Source organism: Condylura cristata, unplaced genomic scaffold (genome assembly GCF_000260355.1).
Source record: "Condylura cristata isolate star-nosed mole 26May11 unplaced genomic scaffold, ConCri1.0 scaffold00008, whole genome shotgun sequence".
In the NCBI taxonomy this organism is placed as follows: domain Eukaryota; kingdom Metazoa; phylum Chordata; class Mammalia; order Eulipotyphla; family Talpidae; genus Condylura; species Condylura cristata.
Genome location: NW_004567109.1, coordinates 52,243,707 through 52,270,196, shown reverse-complemented (window position 1 = coordinate 52,270,196; position 26,490 = coordinate 52,243,707). Strand labels below are relative to the sequence as shown.

General features: G+C 39.1%; 1 protein-coding gene across 1 annotated transcript in view; it reads left to right on the top strand.

Annotated features, from left to right (window-relative positions):
- DDAH1 (dimethylarginine dimethylaminohydrolase 1) overlaps window positions 1-26,127 on the top strand; it is a 112,315-nt gene extending 86,188 nt beyond the window's left edge. Inside the window, exons 5-6 of the mRNA XM_004679174.2 lie at window positions 20,695-20,838; window positions 23,138-26,127. Of these exons, the coding sequence (XP_004679231.1) occupies window positions 20,695-20,838; window positions 23,138-23,254 (261 nt within the window). The 3' untranslated portion in view covers window positions 23,255-26,127. The remainder of the gene's footprint in view (window positions 1-20,694; window positions 20,839-23,137) is intronic.
- The last annotated feature ends 363 nt before the right edge of the window (window positions 26,128-26,490 follow it).

Here is a 26,490-nt window from a genome sequence, read left to right as displayed (position 1 = left end):
ATTTCATCTAATTATCTGGTTGTCTGTTCCAGTTGTAGTCACCAGATCCACAAAACAATGATTTTTTTTTTAATCCACCATGCATGAATTAAGAAATTAAAGCACAAAACCAAACAGCCTGTGAGTTTTTAACAACTGTTTATGCTCCTTTTCCTGGCAGCAGTTGCTGTGTCTGACAATATTCCCAGAGATATGTGCCAACAATATGGAATGGCCAAAATAAAATGCTTTGGCATGATAGGGTAATAAATAATCTGAAGCTGTGAGACCAAAACAGCCATGCTGAATTTCAGCACTAGTCCCAACAGGAAGAAGGTATAATTGGCCAGCTAGGAGAAAGGGAATGATAATGTATGTTTTTCTTTTTGAACTTTCAGGAAAACTTTCAGGAAAAATCAGAGATTGTTTAAAAAGGGGGGTAAGGAAAGAAATATATTTAAATTGCTGTTCATTCTGTTCATTATACAATGAGAAGTCAAAAAGTAGCCAACAGACTCTATGGGATGTGATAGGAGGAATTCAAACAACAGTTGGGGTGACTAGGCAAATGACCACTTAAGGGGCCTTTCAATCCAAAATTCTCATGCATGAAAGAAAAGTCTCTGTGACCTTCAGCTATGGTTCCTAAGGAGAAGGAAGGAATTTTCTGAAACGTACTTTGTTGGGCCTATTGCAGGAAGTGCTGAAGTTCTGGATCTGGGATTGAGGCCTGGCATTCATTGTTTTTTTTTTTTTTTTTTATTTGTGCATACAGAGCTGGGGTACAGACCAGAGGCACAGGGGTGGTGAGAGTATTCACCAGAGACAAAGTAGGGAGCAGAACAGGCCGATCAACGAAGTAGACTGCTGAGGGGAACAGTGGGCAGGTCAGGAGAGGTCTGCCCGCCATGTGGTCACCTCCAGGGCAGGCGGGGATCGAACTCATGCTGAAGTGACTTTAGCTTCTTATGTTGTGCTTTAACCCACTGCACCACCAGGGAGAGCCATCATACACATTTTTTTAAGTCCCAATGGTGACTGACTGGTACACAGACTAAATTGAAAGACATTACTTTCAAGGATTCCTGCAAATTCCAAAAATACCTAGTATGGAATCCTGATAATGTACCACAGAAAAGGTCAACCCCTTGATAATAATTATAAAAGAATATGTTCCAAATAGCAGCAAAATTAGAGAAGCTATCCAAATGAAAGTCAAAGAAAGTTGGAATCTCCTTACATTTTTGCAGCCTAGAGTTCAAAATTGTAGAAACTTAAAATACTTTTAACGAGGTAATAACTTGGACAGGATCATTCAATCCATTTGGTGTGCTAAAAATTCTTATTAAAATAATTCAAATTGCCAAAAATCACCACTGTTACCTCTTTCTGAAAACCAGATATTTGCATTTGACTCATGTTTCTCTGCTCCAACACACAGAGAAAAGTCTAACAATAGGAACTGATCTTGATGTGAAAAGATCTGTGCCAAAGAAAAGAAAAACTTATATTTTATATTACTACTAATGTTAGAGAAGAACTTCTTTTTAAAACAATCACATTGGTTCTATTAAAGAAGCAAAGATGCTGGGCCCTCCCTGGTGGTGCTGTGGGTTAAAACAGTACTATGAGCTATCTGCAGCCACTGCTGCACATCATGAGTTCAATCCCACTTCAGGGAGCTGACCGACATGGCACAGCAGACCTCTCCTGACCCGCCCACTGCTCCCCTCAGCAGTATATTCCTGTCAGCCTGCCGTTTCTGCTCCCCAGTCTGTCTCTGATGGATCCTCTCTCCCCCCCCCCCACAACTCTAGCCTGTACTCCAGTACTTATGTGTATAGATAAATAAATCTGGAAAGAAAAAAAAAGAAGAAGCAAAGATGTCTAAAGGCCACAGGGTCCTGAGGACAAAGCAGAGAACTTAGAATCCAAATTCACTGCTGTCATTCTGTTGCTTCCTGTGTGACTGTCTCCTATACTCATTCTCTCCCTGAGAAAACAAAGTTGAGTCAGCCTCACTAGGAAATGAGAGTTTTGTTCCTTCCCACTGGAAAGTTCATTCCTGAACATGGGGTGTCCAGACACTTGGCAAGAAGTTGCAAACCTGTATTTATAAATCACCAACAATATGGATTATTCCAAAGTGATTCCTTTAGCCCCTTGACCATTGATACTGTCCTTTCAGTGACTGTGAATGATGGGAGACTTGTGCTTACCTGAACATCTTCATTCCTGTTTAAGGATAAAAAATGACAGAAGGTTCTAACCTAGTTCCATTTTAATTTGAGGAGGCTTCAATTACATATATAATTATTAAATCAGTTATCTAACAAATGACATCATTTCTAACTTATATATAAGTAACTGATTTTAAAAAAAAAAGGCTCCCAAAAAACTCTTTTTATGGCTTGTGTGTAAAAAAAGCTTTTAGGCAGGCAATTGAGGGACAGGGAGGAGGGAAAGACAACTAAAAATAATTACAAAAATAATTGTCCCAAGCATACAGAATACTAAGATAGAGAAGTCTTTGCCCCCACTATCCCTCCAGCGTAACTGGAAAGATAGCACAGGACAATAAAAATAAATGCTGTCACAGTGTTGTACAAGGTAAATGCCTAATACATGGTGCAAGGGCCTGGTAAAGGTGAGAGTGCTAATTAAGAGATGGGAATGATGATAACAGGAGGTGAGGTTCATTCAGTTTTGAGTGGTCAACAAATTTTGGCTGGCACAGAGAAGGAGTGAACATTACAAGTAGGACAACTGGGGGATGAGAGGGTACCTATCCTAGTCAAAAAAAAAAAAAAAAGGCTAGAATAGGAGGTGTGTGTAGGGCAAGAGAGAGTTGAGGTCCTAGGTAAAAGTTGGGGCTGTCCAAAAGCCTAGGAAATCTTCTTATCTACCAATTGTTAGGAGCCAAGTTTTGTTAGTGGAGATAGAAAGGTATTTCAGAAATACCTGTTTGGCATGTGCTGTCGTAATTAAACAGGAATAAAAATTAAGAGAATTAAAAAGACTGACGTGAAATAAAGAAGATGGTCTGGATGAAAAACGCATCTGTGAAAATAGAAAGGTCAGTGCAGCAGGTGAGGTCCATTTAGGGAAGTAAGGGGACTTTATGCATGATAGACTTTGAAGAGCAAGGGATACAGAAGAAACAGATGGACTCTTTCACAGATATTTAGAGCATTCCTGCTCTGTACTGAGCACTGTACTAGGACCTGGGGCACAATGATAAACAGAGTGACTTTAGGTGCGACTACCGCATAGGGTGTCTTTGGTGGGAATTTCTGGAAAAGAATTCAAACTTTCCCTGTCACTGTGGACTCAGTTCTCTCCCTCTCTACACAGGAATAAACCATAGAAAACTAGTAGGCACAAGCATGTTGCTGGATTTCACTGACCTAGATTCAGATTTTGGGAACTGAGCTCTACCCAGACAGGTCCAGCTGACCACAGTTCTGGTAGACATCCGATGTCTAAGCTTGCAAGACACCGGTGAGCTTGGCTCCCATTTCACTTTCCATTGGCAGCAGTCAGTGGCTCGTCTGGATTTGGAGTCTTTGTCCTTTACCCTTTTCCATTTATTTTTTTATTATCTTTATCTACTCTCATGGGACGCCCAAAAAATCACTTTCACTTTTGCATGTTCTCCATCTCCGGCAGTGTCCTAGTGTTTTTTGGCTGAATTGAGTTGGCAAAAATCAAAGCACTCATGGGCTGAATATGTGCATCCTAACATGACCTATGTGACCCTCTCGGTCTTGCCAGTACTAGTCCTTTGGTGTTTAAGGGATTAGGGAAGGTGTCAGTGAGCTGGAAAGAGGAAGGCTGAGTTTTGGGTTACTCTGTGGAAATCACATGTATTAATTGGCTGAGGTGTTGATGAGTATCTTATTGCTTGGCTGAAAGTTGGTAAGGTATATGGTAAAAAACACAGATGCTAAATTAGAAGTGACATTTTAACCAAGTTTCTAGGGAAAACATATATACTACCTGATACAAACCTGGGATTTAGACCATCTTTTGAAATAATGACATTAAGAGAAACGTATTAAAATTAAATGTTCCACCACCTCCCTGCTAAACCATTCTACTATTATTCCTGGTCTTAATACTCACTTAATATTTCTCCTTGTTTACTCCTTTAAAATGTCATTTTAGGTCAGCTATCTTTAAGAATGCATTTTAATTTTTATTTTTAATCTATCACTGACTGGTCAATGAATGCTGTGGTTGGGGGTCCAGTATTACACATTCCCTGGAATTTTGGAGATAGAGTAAAGCAGCTCTCTCTCTCTCTCTCTTTTTTTTTTTATCTCTTTCTGAAATACAACCAAGTTCAAAGCTATGACCACATATCCAGAGGTGAGTCATGATACAGGATTCTACCCCACACACACAAAAACCAGAAACAAAGTGAAACACACTGAATCTGTTGCATTATTACGTACATTTTCTAATCATTCATTCCTTTTTCGTCCACACCCTGACCAAGTCCTAAGAGCTCACTATAGGTTTATTACTAGTAGATGTAATATCAATGGCAGTAATAATACCTTTTAGGTGTGAAGATCATGTTAATTTAATTTGATTATTCTAAGTTAGTGATTCTACTTTAGTGAAGCCAAGAATCATACTTGGCTTGTACTTTAGTGGAGCCAAGAATCATACTTGGCTTGTCATACTTGTATATGGCACTCAATGGGGTTCACAGTAAGAAATTCTGATTCAACATGACTGGGATAGAGCCCTACATGATTCTAATACAGTCAACCCATAGACCACACTATAAGAAACATTGATTCTATGAATTTACCAGGCATCAGTGATTATATTAGATATTAGCATTTGAGGACTGGAGGGAAAACTTTGTTCCAAAAATAAATTGCCATGTCCTTCACCAAAAAAAAAAAAAAGCTACCTAATATCATTCAGAATAATAGCATAAGGAATAAAATTACTCACTTCAGAGAAAAAGCTTTCATGTGAAAGAAAACTGCAGAACTCCACTAGGTTATTAAAATTGAAAGGCTTGTGAAGAGATAAAATGTCTCCAGAATGCTGCCATTTAAGAGGAAATGTTTATAGAATAAAAGATATTTATCATTTTTTCTATCTAATGCCTTCTTTCTGTTGATAGTATTTACATAATAAAATACAATCTATTTGCAGTGGGCGTTTCTGACTCTAGATCTCCTTAGTTAGTTACGTAGGCCCTCAGATTTGAGTAGAAACGTTTGCATTCCTTCCCAAATCTAAAATCCGGAGGCCTGAAAACAAATGTGGTACTAAAACAGGAATAGTAGAAAGAGGAGAGAAATCCACGTATCTATTTGAGTAAGGAGTGTTTCTGGTCCCATTCCAGGGAGAATTTGAGAAGGGTCCCTAGAGTGCAGCCAAAGCTGAATAAAGTCAGAAATGCAGGGACCAATATTGATTTGCAGTAGGATATGTCACAAGTGCCAATGGCAGCTCTTTACTGAAGGTTGAGCTCTGAGTATATCTCATAGGAAATTGCACTAGAATATTTTAGGAGGGATTTAAGTTATTGGAATGCTGAAATGCACTACCAAAAGATCATTCATTCTTTCAACATTCAACAGATATGTCCTGAACACCTATCACATGCCAAGCATTGCACAAAGCCCCAGTGATGTGTGACTGCGCCTCCCTGGAAACCACTAAAGGATCATCTGACTAGTGGGATGACTTGGATAGTGTGATTCGATTGAATTCAAACAGTATGACAGTAACCTAAAGAGACAGAGATCAAACTATGTATTTTGGGGTGAAAAACCTACATAGTTTAAATCATTGGATGACAGTCATTTAGTTATCTTCTCTAATTTTTTTTTTTTTTTAGATTTATTTATTTATTTATTTGTGCATACAGAACTGGGGTACAGGCCAGAGGCTCAGGGGCGGTGAGAGGCTTCACCAGAGACAGAGTGGGGAGCAGAACAGGCAGATCGACGAAGTACACTGCTGAGGGGAGCAGCGGGCGGGTCAGGAGAGGTCTGGCTCGCCATGTGGTCTCCTCCGGGGCAGGCGGGAATTGAACTCATGCGGAAGTGGCTTCAGATTCTCAGTGCTGTGCTTTAACCTGCTGCGCCACCAGGGAGGGCCTATCTTCTCTAATTTTATTCCACCCTTCTTATTAAGTGAACCTTGAGTTTTAAATGGTACATTACCACTTTAAATAAAATCTACATTTCTTAGTCTTCTTATGACAATGGGACTAAGTATTTCCAAAAGAAATGAAAGAAGTGCTGAGTATCAAAGCAGTAAGCCTCCTTGAAAAGAAGGAGTTGTGCCCTTTTCTCTTCTGAATCTTGATGCTTGAAAAAAGGATGTGATGGATGGAGCACCAACAGCCATTTTACACCATGAACACAAGGGCTATATCCTAGGTAGGACAAAGCAAAAATCTAGAGGGAGCCTGGGTGCCTTGATTTACCAGCAAACTACAGTATAACTTCAAATCTCCTTTCTAGAAGAGAGAAACTTTCATTAAGTCACTTTAAAGGGTGACAGTTTCTGTTACAGCGAGGTTTAGTCCTAATTGATAAAGACTATTCATCTTCACTAGCCATTAACAGAAAACCCAGTTCAAACCCAATAAAACAATGAAGGAAATATACTGGTCTGTGTAACTGAGATGTTCTGAGGTAACATACGCTTTTGAGTACTTTTGATTAGTTAGCTCAGTGAGGCCAGCAGAGAGCTGGATTTTTTGGTCTCCTTCTACTGTCCACAACTGAACTCCATCCTAAAATTGGCTTTTTATCAGTGGAGTACAGTGACTTAAGTGGCCTCTCATATTTTCTCACTCACACTCACACTCACTAGGGAGGATCAGTCTTCTTAGGAAGCTTCTTTCTAATCTTGAACATTTTTATTAGTCTGAATTGGTCATCTGCCTATATCTAAACCACTAGCTCTAACTAGAAATAGATGAATCTCATCAGTTTACCCTGGAGTTTCAGCTCCCTTTACTACACTGAGGCACACGGGGTACTGCCACAAACTCCAGGGTTATAGGGGACCACAGCATAGTTTAAGTGTGCAAGAAGAGCTAAGATAAAAAGGCAGATATCACACAAAACTACTCCTACTAAGTCATATGGACCTAACTACTTAATCGATAAAAGCATTCATTTTTTTATTAATATAGCTTATTTTTACAACATTTTGTGCCTTTTTTCCATCTTAGTTGTAATCCCCGTGGGCTTCCCATCACTAAATCACCTGAGTGCCATCACCATAGTCCAGTGAACTCTCCCACTCCACCCTCCATTTTTGATCCCATTCCCCACTCCGTCCCCATAAAATGTTTCTGATATACAGTTGTTTATTATTACTATGTTTTCCCCTCTGATCCTTTATGCTCTGCTATGAGTGAAACCATCCAGTATTTTCCCTTTTCTTTCTGGCTTATTTCACTAAGTATGATCCCTTCCAGCTCCATCCATGTTGCTGCAAAAGGCATAAGTTTATCTTTTTGATTGCTGAATAATATTCCATCATGTATATAAACCACATCTAAGCAAAAGCATTAGATTTTATGGCTTTGTGGGTTTTTTTTGTTGTTGTTGTTTTGGTGGTAGGTTGGTTTGGATACTAAAACACTTCAAATACTGTGAACCTAAAAAGGAAACTCTAGAGCCTCAACCTAGACTCGGGGTAGAACTAGCATCTCTCAGATTATGGATGCCAAGTGAGGCATGAAAATTGGGATTGTTAAGAAGAAAGCAAGGGATAGGTGTGGGAGAAGCAGTCACATTGTCTACACCTTAGAAGAGCTAACTCCTCAACTTCTTTTGAGAAGGAACTGCTTTTGCTTAGGAAAATACAAATCATCTTTTGGAGTGAAAGATAAGTTCCCTGAAGCCTTGGGGCTAGCAGAAGACAATAGAACAAAAAAGGCAAAAAAAAAGTCCTTCATAGAAGCAATGGGAATATGGGCCTAGGGAAAGGGAGGGAAAATGGATTCAGGAGAAATCTGAAACATAAAGTTATGTTGTCAAACCTGTGATGAATACCAGCTCTGATATTCTAAGCGTTCATATCGCTGAAATGCTCAACCTGCCCAACCTGGAGAAAAATCTATTATCCTGTGTAAATAGGTTTTTTTGAAGCAAACAAAAGACTGAGGTTCCTGATTAAGTGGACATGGTTTAAAAGAAGGACAGCACACATAAAATAATATGCCTCCAAATGAATCTAATTCAGTGAAAGCTGAAGCCAAAAATAACATAAAAATATAAGCTTCACCTTTTCCCCTCCTTCACTAAGCCATTCCAAAAAAAATGGTAGAAGTTATGGAAAAAGCACAAAATACTAGTTCTTAATCCTACCTGCATATTAGAGTCACCTTGGGGGGGCATTCAAAAAGAAATGCTAATGTTTTGCCCTACAACAAACCAAGTAAATAAATCTTTTTAAATTGGAAATAGTTTAAGAATGCAGACCATAAATACTCAATTCATATTTTACTGGTAAGTCAGTTTTTAAGCTCTGATCAGTCAGAATGATGGGGGAAACCCAATCATCATTTCATGAAGTTGTTTAACAACTTCATTGAATTTAGGGTCCTAGGATGAATGGAACATGTACATATTTGGAGGAGTAAAATTGTAACCCCAAAATTAAAATTTTAAAAATTAATTTAACTACCTACTTAAAATATTGAATTTGCCACCCTTTCTTCCAAGTGTTCATGATACCTTAAACCTGTATGTTTCATCATTGTAGGTTAATCCCCAATTGTTGTCTGTCTACAAGGAAGCAAGAATTATATGAGCCAAATTTTAAAGCTAAAGGTATCAATAGCATTAGCAGAGCAAGTGGCAGGCAGCCTTAATTAAGTAGCATTCTATGAAAGGTAAACTTACATTCAAATCCAACAACTACTTCTTGTAAAATCTTGCAGCCTCCTGTGTAAGGCCATGGTTTGCTGGAGCCAGTTCCTACCCACTTATCAGGGCCAGTTGTTAAATTTCTGGGAATTTTGCCAGCTGGTTGTTAAACACATCCATTATTAAAAATCAAATTATGTAAATGTACTCTTAAGTAAATTATATTAAAGAAAAGGAAATAAATATTTAAAACTCATCACTTCCTAATTATGTTACTATATTTCAGCATTAACTGTGCTTTTAGGATTAGTTATATCTGCGGTGTCTATATGGTAGTAATATTACATAATCTAGGCCACTCTGCATCTCTTCCCAATTCCTTGGTCACTAATGTCACCAGGGTGACTTGAAATTGGCCACAGTGGGAATGTTTATATCACAGAAATCTGCAAATTCTATAAAACAGGACTTGATTTATCATTTTATTAATTACCTAGACATAAGAAAGTGGTGGAGAAAATTTTGATTGTGCAGATTAAATTTAAAAGTATGTCATCTGTGTGTTCAGTAAAATAAGCCAGAAGGAAAAAGAAAAATATCACTTATAGGAGGAATATAGGGGAACCAAATAAGGGATGGGGAGGGAATAATAATAACAAAACAAAACTAGCAGGCAACCATAAGTAAGAGACATTCTGCAAGGGAGGGGAGGAAAAAGGATTAAAATAGGGGAGAGAAGATCATAAGGAACTATGGGCAAGGTTCCCTGGTAAATTGGTGGTAGAAATTCTACAGGGAATACACAGTGATATAAAATATATATTTTGTTAGAAGTATGTCGTGTGTAACCATTACATTGAGAGGAGAATAAAGAAATCTTGCAGTATTCAAAAACTGTTAATGTAAGAAGTCATTTACATCATTCATTGCCAGACAAGCAAAGTTTCAGTATAGGTCTTTATCGTTTCATTTGCCTTATTTCATGGAAACAAAAATATCCAGCCATGTTGGAACTTTACCAGTTTGTCAATTACAGCCAAGATTGGCCTCAGATACTTGACCTCTGCAGTGAGAATCAGTTGGCACTATGAAATTTATGGTCAGAGTATAGAATATTTTATTAGTATTTATAAATTATATATTAATACTACGGGTCCTCTGCATCAGTATAACGTAGAATAAACTTACATGGATCTATTATGACCTACACACACCCACATTTACTAGCACAATATTGCCTCGAGCTGAAAATCTCAGAACACCGAGCATGTACTCTAAAGACCTTAGCCATCTGGGTTAAAGTGCAGTTAGATAGAACAATATAATTGGAGGTTCCAATGATTTTTTTTTTTTTCATCCTGTTCCAGAAAAAAGAAATGTTCTTACATGGGCACAGATTCCTCCCTACCCCCAGGCAACCCTTCCACTAATGGCCAAGCTAACTAGGCAGAGGATTTTAAATGACTCAAGGCAAAGCAATCACAATGATTGCAAATGCGCTCAGGGGCACACACACACACACACACACACACAATTAGATGCTTGTCCTACTGATCAGATAACCAAGGAATCATTTGCTTAATACAGAGAGTAAGCACTGGCCCACCAGTAGTGGGGGTAGATGAACAGGGCTGGTCTTGAGCATCATTGCAAAATTTGCATCTTTTGCCATTTCTCATCTCTCACCTTGCAGCCTACCCTGTTACTCTAAAGGAGATAATACCTTTTCACACATTGCCTTTTTTCATCACCAAAGGCTTTGCTCTTCTTTTATCTATTTAAAGAACAGAATGGCAAACTAAGAAAATTAACCCATGTAGTCCAGCAACTGAGATGATTTCAGAGATAAGAGCAACTCTGTCTAAAATGCATTAAATGCAAACTTTTAAAAATAATTACATGTCAAATAAAATGTATCCACAGAAGAATTTAGTTCATATGCTGCCAGTTAGTGAGATCTGAGTGTATAGGGTTTCAAGGGGTATGGACAAGGTTATACTTTGGTGTGACAGGAAGAAGTTAAGCATTTGGAGACTGATGTCTAAACCCTAATTGCGGATGTAATGTCTTAACATGTAACCTTGAACAAATTACAGAATTTCTCTAAACCTTGGTTTCCTCATCTGTTAAAATGAATTATTGTGAGAAATGAAAAATAGATGAGACATTAATAAAATAAAAAGGGACAGCTCAGTAAATGCTCCAGTTGTTTCTTGCTATCAAAAGACCCAAGGGAATATGAAAAATCACCCTGCTTCCAGTATCCAAGGAAATCAATTTTTGATGGTGAAATGTAGGGTGCAGCTATATGAGGAAGCATAGCCAAAGCTTGATCCCAAAAACCACGTCAACTGCTGGCTACTATACTTACATATAAGGGATAGGAATGAGATTGTGGGCCGTTTGCTTGTGTCTCTGAGTTAATCTTAGAGAATGCACAGGCAGGGGTAGGATCCCAGATTTGGCATTTTGGAAGGCATCTTTGGTCTGAACTTCTTTCATCTCTACATTGAAATCAAAAACTAGTCAGAACTGACTCACCCTTAGAAGTTGCCTTTGTTTCTCTTACCAAAGCTCTGCTCCCCAGCTCCCCATAGAGCTCAGAGTGGTTCTCTGAGAATAGGAGAGATTTGCATTCTACAGAAACCATTGTTTTTGAGGGTCCTTTTTGAAAATGGTTTTTGTAATTTGTGGTTATAGTTTGAATAACAGGAGTCTTTCCTCCACATATTTATGTCAGCCATATGATATGAGCAAAAGCAGCCACTCCAATATGAGAGACAATTTATGGAGGAAATGGCAGCTAGCTTCAAAGGGAATACTTGGCATTGAAGGTTTGCCCAGATTTAACTAAAAAGAACTATGTAATTTCATCCTTAGGGTCTGGACAGCCTGTCGATTCAGGGAGGATGTTTAAAAACCATTCTCTCTCAGGTTCTGTTCATTTTGAACTGATTCATGGAAACACTATAAAAATGAAAACATCGATTCTAGAATGTTATCCATAGCACGATTAACTCAACCTTAAAAAGCACTGTCAAAACTTGATGCCTAATATACTTTCAAGCTCACAAACTCTTGGTGGATGGGTAAATAAATGAGTGACTTTAAATCTCATAGCAGTGAGAAGCATACTTGAGCATCAAATGTTGACTATCTCAAGGAATCTATATACTGGTTGCTTTTAACATTATATTTCATCAGATGATGAATTAAGAATAAACTAAAAATGTACTTCTGAGTATCTCCTTTATATAGCTAAATACCTTCTGTGCGTCTTTGATTTGGGATTTGACCAGTAAATTTTAAACTGTCCCGTGAAACAACATAGCCCACACATTTTTTTTAAATAATTAGTGCTACAAAGAAACCATGAGTAACAAGTGGGAGAATAGAATTGCCTTCCAGTTCCTTTTGGATGAGAAAATTCCCAGAAATGTTGGGAACTGCCGGAAATGCCTGGTTGTTAATGCAACTCACCATGCAAGCGCTCTTGGGCGGAAAGCCAGATATTTCCCACTCTGTTTTGTGACAGCTCGCTCTGGAGAGCCGGGCCAGTTCCTCCAACCCAGCAGCTGTGTAACAGACTGTGAGGACGTGGCCAAGATGATTCCCAGAGCCATTTCCTCTCCCTCTGCACGCCTTCTTCATGAAGGAGGTGCCTGCCATAGAAGTAAGGTTGATTTTGCTTTTATTGCTAGTATACCCTTCACATGTCTACTCGGCCTTAAATCATAGATCATCACAGCCTGAGACAGACCCTGTGAGAGTGGGTCTTTTCTTCTCCCTTTCTTTCCTACCTCCTGCTGCCATCATGGACCCACCCAAAGTTGTGCTTCCTAAGAGACTGTTGAGTTGAACCAAACACCAATTTTATTCATTCGCAATGAGAATTACTCTATTTATTTGTGGGAAATGGAAAAGTGAGGAAAGACATTAAAAGTAGCATCTTGACCTCTGAGATCTTCCCCCAAAGCCCCGTAGAACTCATGTTCTGGGACCTCTCAGGATAGTCATTTATTATTAGGGAAAAGAATTTGTAGTGGCGTGTGGAGCACTTAGGGGCTTCCTCCTTTCTGTTTTGGCTTAGGGCACAGTGAAAAGCTGAGATAGTTACTGAGGTTAAAACAATACTTTTCACAGAACTCTGGAGCAATACCACCTCCACCCATTTTTAGAAAAAAAAATGTTGTAACATAGAACTAAGCCCAACATCCACATTCTCAGAATATTTGGAATGATGCTCATCTTCTAACAAAGGCCTCCATGCATCCACGAAGCGGAAACAAAACCTGTTCCTTGGCCTGGTCTTGGCTGTGCTCTCGTTTTAGGGAGCCAAAGCTCTTTGACGCAATGCGCTGCCAGCCTCGCTGCTTGAACACATCCTCAGAGGATGCCCATTCAGATGCCACAGGACACCACAGGGAATGATGCTATAGAAAGATACAGTCTCCTGAATCTTTAGTGTGCATTCTCCTCTGAATGACAAGTCCCCTGTGTTATAGATACACAAGCATCTCCAGAACACAGCTATAAATAAGTAGCAGGCTGTCTTATTCAGAGAATAACAACATAAGAGAAAGGAAGCAATCATTCTGACGGGAAGAGAGAAACATGGTCTTTGTCCCAAGAGACAGAAACTTTTGTGTTTAGAATAAACACCTTTAGTTTTTCATGAAAAAGTATTTTTTGTTTATTATCTTCAGTTAGCACTACCTCAGTCCTTTTGATTTAGAAAGACTGTGCCTGACATGATTTTTTTTTCTACCCATAATTAAGCAGACCATTCAGTGTTCCAAATATGACTTGTTCTATTATTAAAAGTCATTTGGCACATTTTTTAACCTGTCTTAAAATGATAACCATGGCTCCTTGATAATTAATTAAAAGGCATCTCCTAAGGTGACTTTGGTGGTTTTGTTAAGGCATTTATTTTAGGAGTAATTCTCAGTAGAATTTATCAGTAAATTACTTTATTCCCAGCTGATATTTCCCCACTAAGGATATGATAATTCCTTTCCTCACAGTAATGACAAAATGAAACTATCCTCAAAAAGTGCTAAGTTGAAAAAAAAAAAAAGTGCTAAGTTGGTTACCAGCCTTTATTTCAGTAATTTTAGGAATGCCGCCATCAGAAGATATATTTTATAAACATAAGGCTAAGAAAAGAGAGAAACTTTAAAGGCCAAGAGAAGCCCTGATTAGAATTTCAAATAAATGTGTTAGCTACACAACAACAAATCAAACATATAGGAATCAAGAGGGCTGGAGAATTTTCCCCTCTAGGAGATAAGGGTGAGGTACAAAAGGGAGACAGCTGGAACCCAAGTAAATAAAGCACGCCAGGAAAGGAAATGCAGTCTCTGTTACTACAAAGAAACTGGGCACACTCTGAGGTAGCCATAACCTTGGAGATTTCAGTTTGTTTCTTCATTGACAAACAAGAAGTCAGCACTGATAACGATCCTTAATGACACTTCCTCTGGAACGTACGACATTCCATGTTTCTGCTTCATAGTTACTGCCGGATGTGCCTGAGTCACACTGAGAGGTAGAGAATTTGCTCAGGCTGTTTATGGGACCACTGAACGTGTAATCAATCAGGCCTTCAAGTTTGGCCTTACCCTGCTTCTTTTTCTTTCGATTCATCTTGCTTTTTAAAAAAAAAGATTTATTTGTGCATATAGAACAGGGGTACAGTCCAGAGGTGCAGGGACAGTGAGAGGATTCACCAGACAGAGTGGGGAGCAGAACAGGCCGATGGACGAAGAACACTGCTCAGAGGAGCAGTGGATGGGACAGGAGAGATCTGCTGTACCATGTGGGTGGTCACCTCCCTGGCCAGGGATTGAACTCATGCTGAAGCCCCTGCAGACAGCTTCATAGTGCTTCATTTTAACCCGTTGCACCACCAGGGTGGGCCCTGTTTCTTTGTTTGCTTTAACTCTGGGTTTTGTCATGGTGTAATTATGTTTCTATATTGCCATGACTTAAATGATTTATTCTTGTGTGTGTGTGTGTGTGTTTGTATGTGTATACATAGATATATTGTTGTGTGCAAATATGTGTTTTATAAAATTACATAAGACAGAAGACACATTTTATTTTCAGAATATGCTATCCAGTGCAAACAGAATTGATGGATATTTAACAAACTGTTCTTAACAATGAAAACAGACTAGTGTTAGGATTATGTTTCTTAAACAAAATTGAAACTAAATAAGTAGACCCAGGATATTGCTTATTATATGTTCTGTAAGGCATGTAATATATTTTGAATGCTCTGATCTTAAATTACTGTATTTATTTTCAACTCTTCTTGTACTAAGAGTCACAGGTAAGATTTTTCATCTATCTTTAAAAAATTCATTGACTTATCTATAGGTCTTAAATTAAAGACCTTTCCAGATAACTGGAAAACCAACTGGCAGTTATCTGATGTTTATAAATGGTGGGAACAGTTAGCTCAAATGTACTAGAATAATATGTTACCCACAATTCTCTTAGAAAATTAAGTCAATGGGAACATTAGATTTTCTGTATTTTGTTTTATTGTGACTAGACTGGACTTATGTCCTGTAGTAGCAATGGCTATACATATCATCTTCTATGGATCTTTGTGAGGTTCTTGAACCTCTGGACTTCTACTTAGAATACTTCTGGTCCAGGGAACTGTCCCCCAGTGGTCTGGAAGAAATTCTGAAATTCTCAGGTAAAGCATTTCCAGTTCACATAATGCTGCCCACTTCCCACATCCAGGAAGGACACATGCTCACCTGGTCATCAGGAGTGATGGCTTGATAGTTGTGCAGATCCTAACTTCCATATTAGGAAGCCCCATTTTTTTTTTAATAGTAACAAAGCTTCAAATTTTATTTAATGTGAAGAATCAGTACTATAAAAATGAGTAATAGTAGTTGAGAGGAAGCCCCATTTACATCATGAAAAAGGTGACCCTAAGCTCCTGGACTATTTTAGTTCCTGGGCTACTTTACTAAATCCAGGGTCACAAATAGAGGCCTATGTGTTGGTTTGATATATCCATAGTAGTTTTGTTTTAATAATACTTTTTTGGTGTCACATACTCTCTGGTTGTCCCCAGAGCTACCACTCCCTTTTATCTCACATCCAAAGTCATTTGGGTTCAGACCACAGAGTATGCAATACCCTCTGTACAAGATAAGGAATAGACAGACCTTGGCCTCATTGATTTTAGCCATAGTCTCATTAAGTAATGAATTCTTCTGTAAGGAGGAAAGGATATCCTGAATGAACTCTACAAATACAGGTTTTGTGGACTCCACTTTCACCCCAGATCCCATAACTACACATCCTATCAACACCAAAGAGAAGCATGCTGGGATCTGAGGGTCTAATTAAGCAGCCAAGTTTGGATATAAAACTGGTTATGTGGGCTTCAGGGTGGGGTGGTCTCTTGGCCTCATAGTTCACAGCCTGTCTCTTGGCTCTTCACTGGTTTTCAATGTGTTATTGAGGTTCTAGGTCAGCAGAACTGGTGGGATACATTAATCAACTTATCTCTCTCTCTCTCTCTCTTTCCCTGCATTATTTGTTTCCTTTTCTCTTGTCAGTAAACCCATTATTAACCTTTTTCTGTGTGCCTGCAGTTGAATCATAAGTGCACAGATGAGGATCCACATTCAGGCAACCCAATTCACATTGGGTTGTAACACTTCTATTTCTGGACCTAGATAATACCTTGTACCAATACCTTGTTTTTCTGAGGTGTACCATTGTACCCATATGTAATTAATCTTACAGTCCATCCCCATGTACTGCTGAGGCCCATTCTATTCTTTTTAAGGTATGAAGATGTGAATCAATTAGTTATAAACATATTTGATCTCCTGCTGTATCTCAGATAACATACCCGAAACAGAGAAAAGCACTCATTTTTATTGCATATTTAAGGTGCTAGGAACTGTGCTAAGAACTTCCATACATAATCTGTTTTGGTTTGTTTTGTTTTTTAAAATCTTCAGACTTACTTCATGGGGAATAGTTCTGAAATTGTTATTTTACAGGTGAGGAAATTGTGGTTCAGTGAATTTTGGTGACTTCCTCAAGGTCACAGTCAATGTATGGAAAAATATGATTTTAGAAACAGACCTTTCTGATTCTATCTACCCCATTAGAACCTGGACCTGCATTCAAGAAAGGAGAAATCCATTTGAAGAAACAGAGAGATTCTATTAAAAACCCCCTTTTAAAGTTAGTCTTGATTTTAAAAGTCTAGGGATATTGTGGTAATTCTCTGTAGTGGAACCAGGCAAAGGGATGTGATGCTAAACCTGCAAGACTATCTGGGTATGTGTTAAATTATTTGGGATTTAGAGATAAGTAAACTAAAGAAAGCAAAAGAGGAGTATGATGGCTTTAGTCTTCAGCAGTTTTAACAAGAGGAATTAATTCCAAAGCAGACTGTCTTAAGAATGAGGTGGGCCCAAGGTTGCAGACTGATACCTTGAAACTTATCTTTCTGGTCATGTTGTCATAAAATACTAGTAGCTTATTAAAGTCTTCTTACTCTGCTTTATTATATACTTTATCTTCATTTAATTTTCACATAATTATATAAAAGACTAATTTGTAAATTCGTATAACAGGAAATTTAGAAGTTTTTTTAAAGCTTAAAATTACACATTAGTAATGGTTAGAGCTAAAATACAAATGCAAGTCTTATTTCAGAGTGCATGGTCTTAATGTTGTCCTTTCCACACAATAATAAATGGAAGCTACTACTATTGTGTATTGAAAGCCACCGAAAGAATATTTCCATCGCATCCCCAGTGGCACAACAGGTTAAGTCTAAGCACTACGAAGCAGTCCACAGTCACTGAGGCACAAGTTCAATCTCCAGCCAGGAATGTGACCCACATGGCCCAGCAGACCTCTCCTGCCTCACCCACTGCTCCCCTCAGCAGTGTATTTCAGTCAGTCTGCCTGTTCTACTTCCTACTCTGGTGAATCCTCTTAACCCTCCCCTCTGCACCTCTGGCCTATACTCAATTCTTGCATGCATAAATAAATAAAAATAAATCTTTAATAGCAGTTCATAATGGAACTACTTGGGTCTGGATTTGTTTTCTCTTACGTAAGCCTCTTCATATTCTTTCTGGGCATAGCCACCTTATAAAGAGGACTAGGTTGAGTCTGTTGTTAATTTTCATAGAAAAGTTAATCCTAAGGAAGGTCTTTCATTTCCTGGTCATTTATTCAAATATGCTTAAAGTTTCTCAATTAAGGCTCTAAAGAAGAGTGCACTCCACAGGTGATCCACTCTGTGGGCCTACCCTTTCAGGGAGATAATTTAAATTAAAAAGTGCCAGAGATAGCCCAGGGGCCCTCCCTGGTGGCGCAGCAGGTTAAAGCACTGCACTGAGAAGCTAAAGCCACTTCCACATGAGTTCAATTCCCGCCTGACCCGGAGGTGACCACATGGTGCGGCAGACCTCTCCTGACCCGCCTGCTGCTCCCCTCAGCAGTGTACTTCGTCGATCTGCCTGTTCTGTTCCCCACTCTGTCTCTAGTGAATCCTCTCACCCTCCACATCTCTGGCCTGTACCCCAGTTCTGTATGAATAAATAAATAAATCTTTAAAAAAAAAAAAAAGTGCCAGAGATAGCCCAGGTCCTATAGCTGCACTAACTGTGCCATGCCCTGATATGAGGACATAAGAAAAAAGAGTTCCTGGTGCCAGAGAAAATAAACTACAATGCCAAATCTGTATGAAAAAGCAGATAGCAAGGTAGTTTGTAAGAGAAAGAGAGCAAGAAAAAGCACAATCTGGGACTTTAGTGATGTGTTGTGTGATAACATATGCCATACTCCTAAAACTCATTCATGGATACCAAACATTAGTCTCAATAAACACAATTTGCAAAAAGATAGCAAAAGTTTTAGGTTGCACAGATCTGTGTTTGAATCACCTCTGCTGTTGAGCAAGTTACATGACCTCTGTCCATTCAGTTATCTTCAATATTGAACAGAAGTATTGAGATTCAATGATAAATGTAAAATAGCATGGTTCCCTCTTTGTTGTTAATGTATTATTGTCATATAATTATTCTACTTATTTAGCCGTCTTCTCTTATTCTTTAACATATTCCAAATGAAATGGTTACCTGGCTGGTAAGGAAAGGCCACTTTCCATGTTCTCTTGGGGAAGGAATTTTCTACAGAGCAGGAAATTTCTTTCACTCTTTCATACTATAACTTTTCTATCTAATGCCACCATGACTGAGTGGGAAAATCTAATTCTAGTGTCTGCCTAGTAGTCGGAAGCACAGTGCTATATAAATACTGACAGGGAAAGGGAGACTAGAACCAGATTGTGGAAAAGATCTTACGAGATTTTCATAGCATGACATTTCAGCAGACTCCTTAAAATGTATGAATACTGATTAAAAATAGTTTTTCAAGTCCAAAATAATAATTTGCTTTTGGTGTTTAGATAATTTTGTTCAGGAGAGGGGTGCTGTTTGGGAAAGGTTGTTTTTATTGTGTTGAGGAGGTAGGGATGAATTATCAATATTTTAATTTTTGAACAGGTTTAATTTTTGTTATTTTCTAAGTTATTTTATACTAATAAACTCATCATTTGAAGGACATATCTGCTAAATTCTTTTTTTCTCCAAGTGTGGTCTAGGGAACATCTGTCAGAAAATCACCTGGCGAGCATTCAGAATGCAAATTTCTCTGCTTCACCTCAAATCTGCCAAACTGGAATCCCTGAGGGTGAAGCCCTAGGAATATGAGTTTAACATTCTTCCCAGGTGATTTTTATTCTCATTGTATTAAGGGTATCACCTGCAAACAGACATATGAATTCATCTTAAATGTACCTAGAAAAAGAGGAAATTGTGTTTGTTTGCCTCTGTGCATTTGTATGTGTGTATAGTTATTGCTAAATAAGTTTATTTATGGTTCTGATTTCTCAGTATTATTATGTTTTAAGGAATCTGCTGAAATATCATGCTGTGGAGACCTAGCAAGATCTTTTTCTAATCTCCCTTTCCAACCAAGCCGCCCTTTCCTTTTCAATGTTTGTGTGGATATGCCCTTCCTGTACTAGAACCTGGAGTTAAATAGATTTTCTCACTCTATCATGATGGTAGAACATTCATTCCCAGAGAACAAATGTTAACTTTCTTGCAAATAGGCTATAGCAAACTTGCTTACTCAAACAAGGACCATCAAAATCCCTCCAGGACCATTTTTCTTTAAAGATTTATTTATTTATGCATGCAGAACTGGGGTACAGACCTCAGGTGCAGGGGTGGTGAGAGGATTCACCAGAGACAGAGTGGGGAGCAGAACAGGCAGATTAACAAAGTACACTGCTGAGGGGAGCAGCAGGCAAGACAGGAGAGGACTGCTGTGTCATGTGGGTCACCTCCTGGGCTGGGGATCAAATTCGTGCTGAGGCAGCTATGGCCAGCAGCTAAGCCCAGCTTCATAGTGCTGCTCTTTAACCCATTGCACCACCAGGGAGGGCCTCCTCCAGGACCATTTGTATCTGTGGACATTTTGTAGCTTACTGGTTGGTCTTATAAAAACATTAGAAATATCATAGGCAATTTTTAAATCTTTAAAAAAAAATAGAGACAAACATGCTCTTTTAAAACAATAAGAGCTCTTGCAAATCTTTCAAAGAATCATAGCTTGGGTATGTCCTCTTCTGATTGTAGGTGAACAGAGGCAAGTCACAGGACCCTCAACACAGGCATGTTCTTAAGCATCGGTTGCAAGCTTATATCCTGTTGTAATGCCTCCCTTTGGTTTAAAGCATGGGGAGACAGTGTCAGACCTGCTTTGTTTCTCTTCATAGATCATGCAACAGATGAGTGATCACCGCTATGACAAACTCACCGTGCCTGATGACATGGCCGCAAACTGTATATATCTAAATATCCCCAGCAAAGGCCATGTCTTGCTGCACCGGACCCCAGAAGAGTATCCAGAAAGTGCAAAGGTAAAAAAGAAAGAAACCCTTCCTGCAGCTGAGTTGGCTTCTATGTTCGTCTTCCTGCCTGGGGATGCTTTCATGATGGTGTGTTAAATCTCTCTATACTTTGAATCATTCAGAAAGCAGAAAGTTTGGTATAATTTAGGGCCCAGTAAAGTTAATTTAACTCACTCTTCTCATCCATGTTGTTGGTTCCTGGTGTATGCATGGCCGTTGAGATGAGCATACCTGGTTTCAAAGCTTTTCAGATGAGTCTGTGGATTTCCCAAGCTGCCAATGCTCTGGCACTGATGAATGGCCCTACCCACACTCAGGTTCGCATAAGGCACAGAAACCTTTAATGACACAGTCAACAGAATGGCTATTTCCTGAATTGCCCCTCATGAGGGATCATTTCTTTCTGAAGACAGAGGATTACAAATGGCCCAAAGAGGTGGGTGTCCATTGTCACGGCTGCAAAAAGGCTGGGACTGCATGTCCTAGCAGCAAAGGGTTAAAGGGCAGAGCAGGAAGAAATAGAGTACAGTTGGGTTCAGTCAACTGGCTCAGGAGTCTCTGTACTTGTATTCCAGTGTCCCGATATAGAATTCTTCCCTGCTTGAGAAAATCTTTCTTGTCGTTCAAAGCAGGCTGCCAGTTTCAGGTGTAAACTTTAATCATTTCACTTAAACTCTACCAAGCAAGTGGAACTGCACTTACCATATATTCTTCAAAGTTCTTCAAATGTTTATATCTTCCCAGTCTTTCACGCATGTTCATCTGTGCCCAGAAGAACAAGATATTTAAACTAAGAACGGCAGAAGAGCTTTTAGTGACCATGGACCCTTTTTCTTGTAGTACAATTTATGTTTTAAAATTTTAGAAAATATTTTATACCACCTTTTACACAAGTAACTATGTAATTACTAGGTTCATCCTCCTAATTTACCACTCAGGAGATAAAAAGAGAAGACTGGGAGCATAGACAATTTCTGTCTCTGTGGCTGAACATGTGAACCTGGGACAACAGGACTTCTGACCCGTCGTGGGGGCTTTCCCACCATGGGTCTCATACTTGAAGGTGAAGCAGGTTATTAAAAAGGCTCCTGAAGTCCACCCTGACATCTGCATTGTCAGCAAGCACCCAGTCTGTAGAACTTACTTGGAGAAGCACAGCTCTGGATCATCCATAACGGTCATTAATTGCTTCTGAATTCAGGTCTATCACTGAAAACAACATCAGTATTTACTGAGGCTTGCCCTGTGTCTCACAGGCTCCGTGCATTATCATTATTTAGTGCTTACATCAGCCCTGTGAAAGTGCTGCTGTTCTTTCAGTCTGAGACTCTGTCAGTCTGAGACTCTCAGAGTCACTGGACTGGTGGTTCTTTAAGTAGTAAGCTGTCAAACTGGGTGTGGGCCCCCCTGGTGGCCTAAGGGTTAAGTCTCATTAAGGCCTGGGTTCAATCCCTAGCTAGGGAGCTGACCTATATATATATGGCACAGCAGACCTCGCCTGTCTCACCCGCTGCTCCCCTCAGCAGTATATTTCAGTAACTATCCCTGTTCTGCTCCCCACTCTGTCTCTGGTGAATCCTCTCATCGCTGCCCCCCTCCCCAACCTCTGGCCTTCTGTACCCTAGTTCTTCTACAATATAAATAAATAAATGAATCTTAAAAAAAAAGACTGGGTTTGGAACCCACCTCTGTCCTGCTCCAGCAAGCTTAATTAACCACTGTCCCAAACAAAAGTGCTTCCTAAAGAAGCACAGTCAATTATCTTTAGGCAGTGTGTAGTCAGATGATTTTGTTCTTTAAAAAGTCTTTGATCATCAGGGAAAAATCGATTAATTTGAAGTCTTGGCACAAGCTTTCTGTTGGTGTCAAAAATGCTATAAAATTCACACCTGTAATATAAAAGCAATTTGCCCTGGTACTTCACATACATTACATTTTGTCTACTTCCCCAGTGGTGTTGATAAGGAAAGAAACATTATAGTTGACTGGTTTTTTAAGCATGGAGAGAGTAAAATTCAGACTGAAAATACGCCACTGTCTCGCATTTATCAGTTAATCTAAAATGACAACGAGAGAGACAACCACATTTCTGACACATCTCTGGCTCTGAGGTTACAGCAGAGCAAGTGGTTAACCAAGGCTGCACGCTCTGGGCATGTGGCTGTGGGCATGTGTGGTTTAGATGCGTATCCTAGTATTCAGTGTGTGAAGAGTCGAAATTCTAAGTCTCTGCACCAGTTATAGATGGGGTTTAGACAGAAGGAGAATTCTGATCCTCTTCTCTCTCTTCCCTTGATCCCTCCTGCAGGTGTATGAGAAGCTGAAGGACCACATGCTCATCCCAGTGAGCCACTCTGAACTGGAAAAGGTGGACGGGCTGCTCACGTGCTGCTCGATTTTAATTAACAAGAAGGTGGGCTCCTGAGTGAGTCCCTCATCTGAGGCGCAGCACCCTCAGACCTGGGATACTGCCCTCAGGAGGCCCATAACTCTACCCATCCCCGTTGTTTTCATTGACAATCTACTGTGCCACTGTGCTACTAACTGGTTTACAGAAGTTGAATCCTAAGTTTAATTGCTTTGTTCTGTATCCTCCCCTTGAGGTGGTACCTAAGCTGTGATTTGCTAAATGAATTAAGCAATCTAGAAAATATAGCACTAATGAATTATTGACATGTGATTAATAATAGTAAGGAAACACTCATTTTTTTGTGTTTGTCTTACCTGTGTAATGATCGTTTATTTGCCAGTATGTTCTGAGATGTGACTTCTTGATCAGTCAGCTAAGCTGTGTTTTTTTCGATCATTAATCATCTTGGTTCCTGTGAAGTTCCTTCTTTTTTTCCTTTTGAACCCTAGAAGCTTTCTCCCAATAACTTTCTTTGTCTTTCCCACCTCTGTACAGTCACCTTGTGTAAGATCTGGGGTCTAGTCCACAGGCCACCTTCCAGCCTGTCAGCTGTGGTCTCCTCTGTTTCCAGGCTTCGTCTTACCCACCCCACTCTTCCTAAGAGAGCCAAATGGGTCCCTCAGCAGAACCAGGACTAAAATCAAAGCAGCTGTTTGGGGAGAGTTATATACACAGAGTCACATTTTAATAGGGTTTGCCCCAGAGATCTAAATTCAGAAGAAATAGAGTACCATACCTGGGAAGGTAAATTCGGCACCAGGTGCTTGGTAGGGGATTATAGATCAAGAAGCTTAGAAACAACCCATGGGTACAACTCCATAGAAAATCTTTCAGTCACATCCCATGAATTTTTGCTTCATTACTGGCCATATGCAGAACAGTCTTATTTTTTCAAAACTTCAACTCATTTCTCTTTACTCCCCACTACCTATTTTCATTCCTCTACCTCCAGCCTTTCTACCACCTGCAATTTTGAAAGAAAGCTATTTCTTTCAAAAAAAAAAAAAAAAGATATCACATCAAAAAATGATTACCGATAGTCTGGCACCAGCCAGATGGAGCATGCCCCAGAGTGATCAGCTAGGTGACTGAAACTGACCATAGACAATGGGCAAGTCTATTTGAAATATCCATGAATACTTACTGTGGAACTCAGTGAAATTGTCTTTCCTCTGTAGTCTTCAAATTACACAACCTTAAGCTGACACGTGTCCCTTACGAACAACAAAGCAGCAAGGAAGGGAAAGAGCATTGTCTCTTACTTAAACCTGAAAGAATCAGCTTTCCACAGAGAAATGGTACTTTCCAAGGAATAATGACTCACCGAGGCTTGTTATCAAACTACCTAGTTATGTCCACTGTTCCTGTGTTGCCTGTGGCTCGTTTAAGACTAAGAACCAGTACTGTTTTAGTACTTCAAGTCTTGCTCTGCCAACCTGTGTTTCTGATCAAACATTCTTCATGTTTGGTGATCAAGAGAGAATTTCCTTCATTCATTGCATCTTCCTCATTGTAACTGGAGGTGACTAGACTCTGAGAAAACCAAGAAATAATAACCACTATCTGTCTTTTTCATTTATATAATGACTTTTGCCAGAATTTGAAGAAATTCCTTCTCTTCCTTTTCCTCTTCGTTGCTTCATTTTGAAAGACAGATCACATGCAAATATCTAATTATATACACCCCATGAAGGAACCAAATCTTGGTTACTGTTAGATTTTGCACTGCTTATCATGGATGAGTAATATGTTTTCAACAGTGAGAGAATGAATGTTACCCAAATGCCCAAGTTAATGAAGAAAAATTGCCCTGCGTCGTTATACTTGCCTTTTGTGTTCTGGCAATATGCTGGAGAAAAGCAGAAATTCTCCCTCTGCGAGTTTAACTTTTCAAAAGGAAAAAGAAAACTAACAGAACTAGCCAGTTTAGGTTTAATAGTAAAGCCAGTTGCCATACAATTTTCAGTATCTTTAGTTCTGCCATCCTAAATTAAGGAAGTATTTTCCATTATGTTTAGTTAATTACAAGTGAATGGATTTTTCTCTTGGACAATTTGGGTTACAGAAGACTGTTTTTCACTTTTTCCTTTCCTTTGCTTCTTTCCCTCTTTCCTTCTTTGTCTCAAGAAATCACATCGTTTATGTGTGTCTCTTCTATAGTGACTCCTTTGTCACCTACTATGCTGGCTTCTTTGGACTCCCTGTGTTATGATGATGTGAAAGTCTAAATATTCACAGCATAGTAGTGTTACTTCTTTGGTGTTCTCATCAATATAATGTCATCTTTAAAGAAGAAAGATAATCCATTATTTAGGCCATACCCTTGTCTATTGTGATTTATAAGGATAGATAAACTAACAGAAGCTGCTTTATGAAGTTATAAAGACATTAGGAAGTGTATTTAAGTGAGTAAACGTTAAGTCAGAATTAGTTGGTCAGTAAGAATCAATCGAATAAGAATAATATAGAGAGAATACATTATTTAGTATTATTTCTTAAGATATGGTGGGTTGCTATAGAAATCAGCAGGCAGATGTCTCTGTGTATTGATTGCTCTTTTAAGCCACTGTGAACAGATTACTATGGCTGTCTATCTCTAAGGGAAAAGAGTCTAAAGGTGAAAATGTGACTTATATAGAGTTGCATGTTAGTCTGTCATTTTTCACTTAAACATTCTACAGAACAGACATGATTCCAACCTGCCGTGAGAGCTGCATGTTTTGCATTCGTTGCAGCCGGTGTGTGGCCATCCACTCTGTGTGCCAAAGCCAGTGATGCCTTTGATGGCCCTTCAGTCCAGAGAAGTTCTGCACTGATTTTAGTCTCTTGCTGTCCCAGTCCTACAAGTATACCAATCACGATGGAATAAAGTGTGAGTTGTACTGTGATTAATAGTGTATGTCTCTTTCTTGCTGTAGTGAACCATTTAACTACAGTGAAATGTAGTGAAGTCACCATTTCTTTGCTATCAGAGATGGGACGATGGCTCTCTCGTCCTAATAGTTACAGAATTAGAAATACGGCACTTGCCACCCATGGCTTTGTGTGTCTGTTGAGCCCTTGAAATGTGTGTGTGAAGAACTGTTTACTTTCAGTTTCTGTTTACTTGACTAGTAGCTGCCACAGCTCTCTACAGAGTTTTGGTAAGGAAGGCAGACTGGCAGACTTCCCAGATGACATACTGTCCTTGACATACCGTCCTTTTTTTTTTTTTTTTTTAAGATTTATTTATTTATTCATACAGAGCTGGG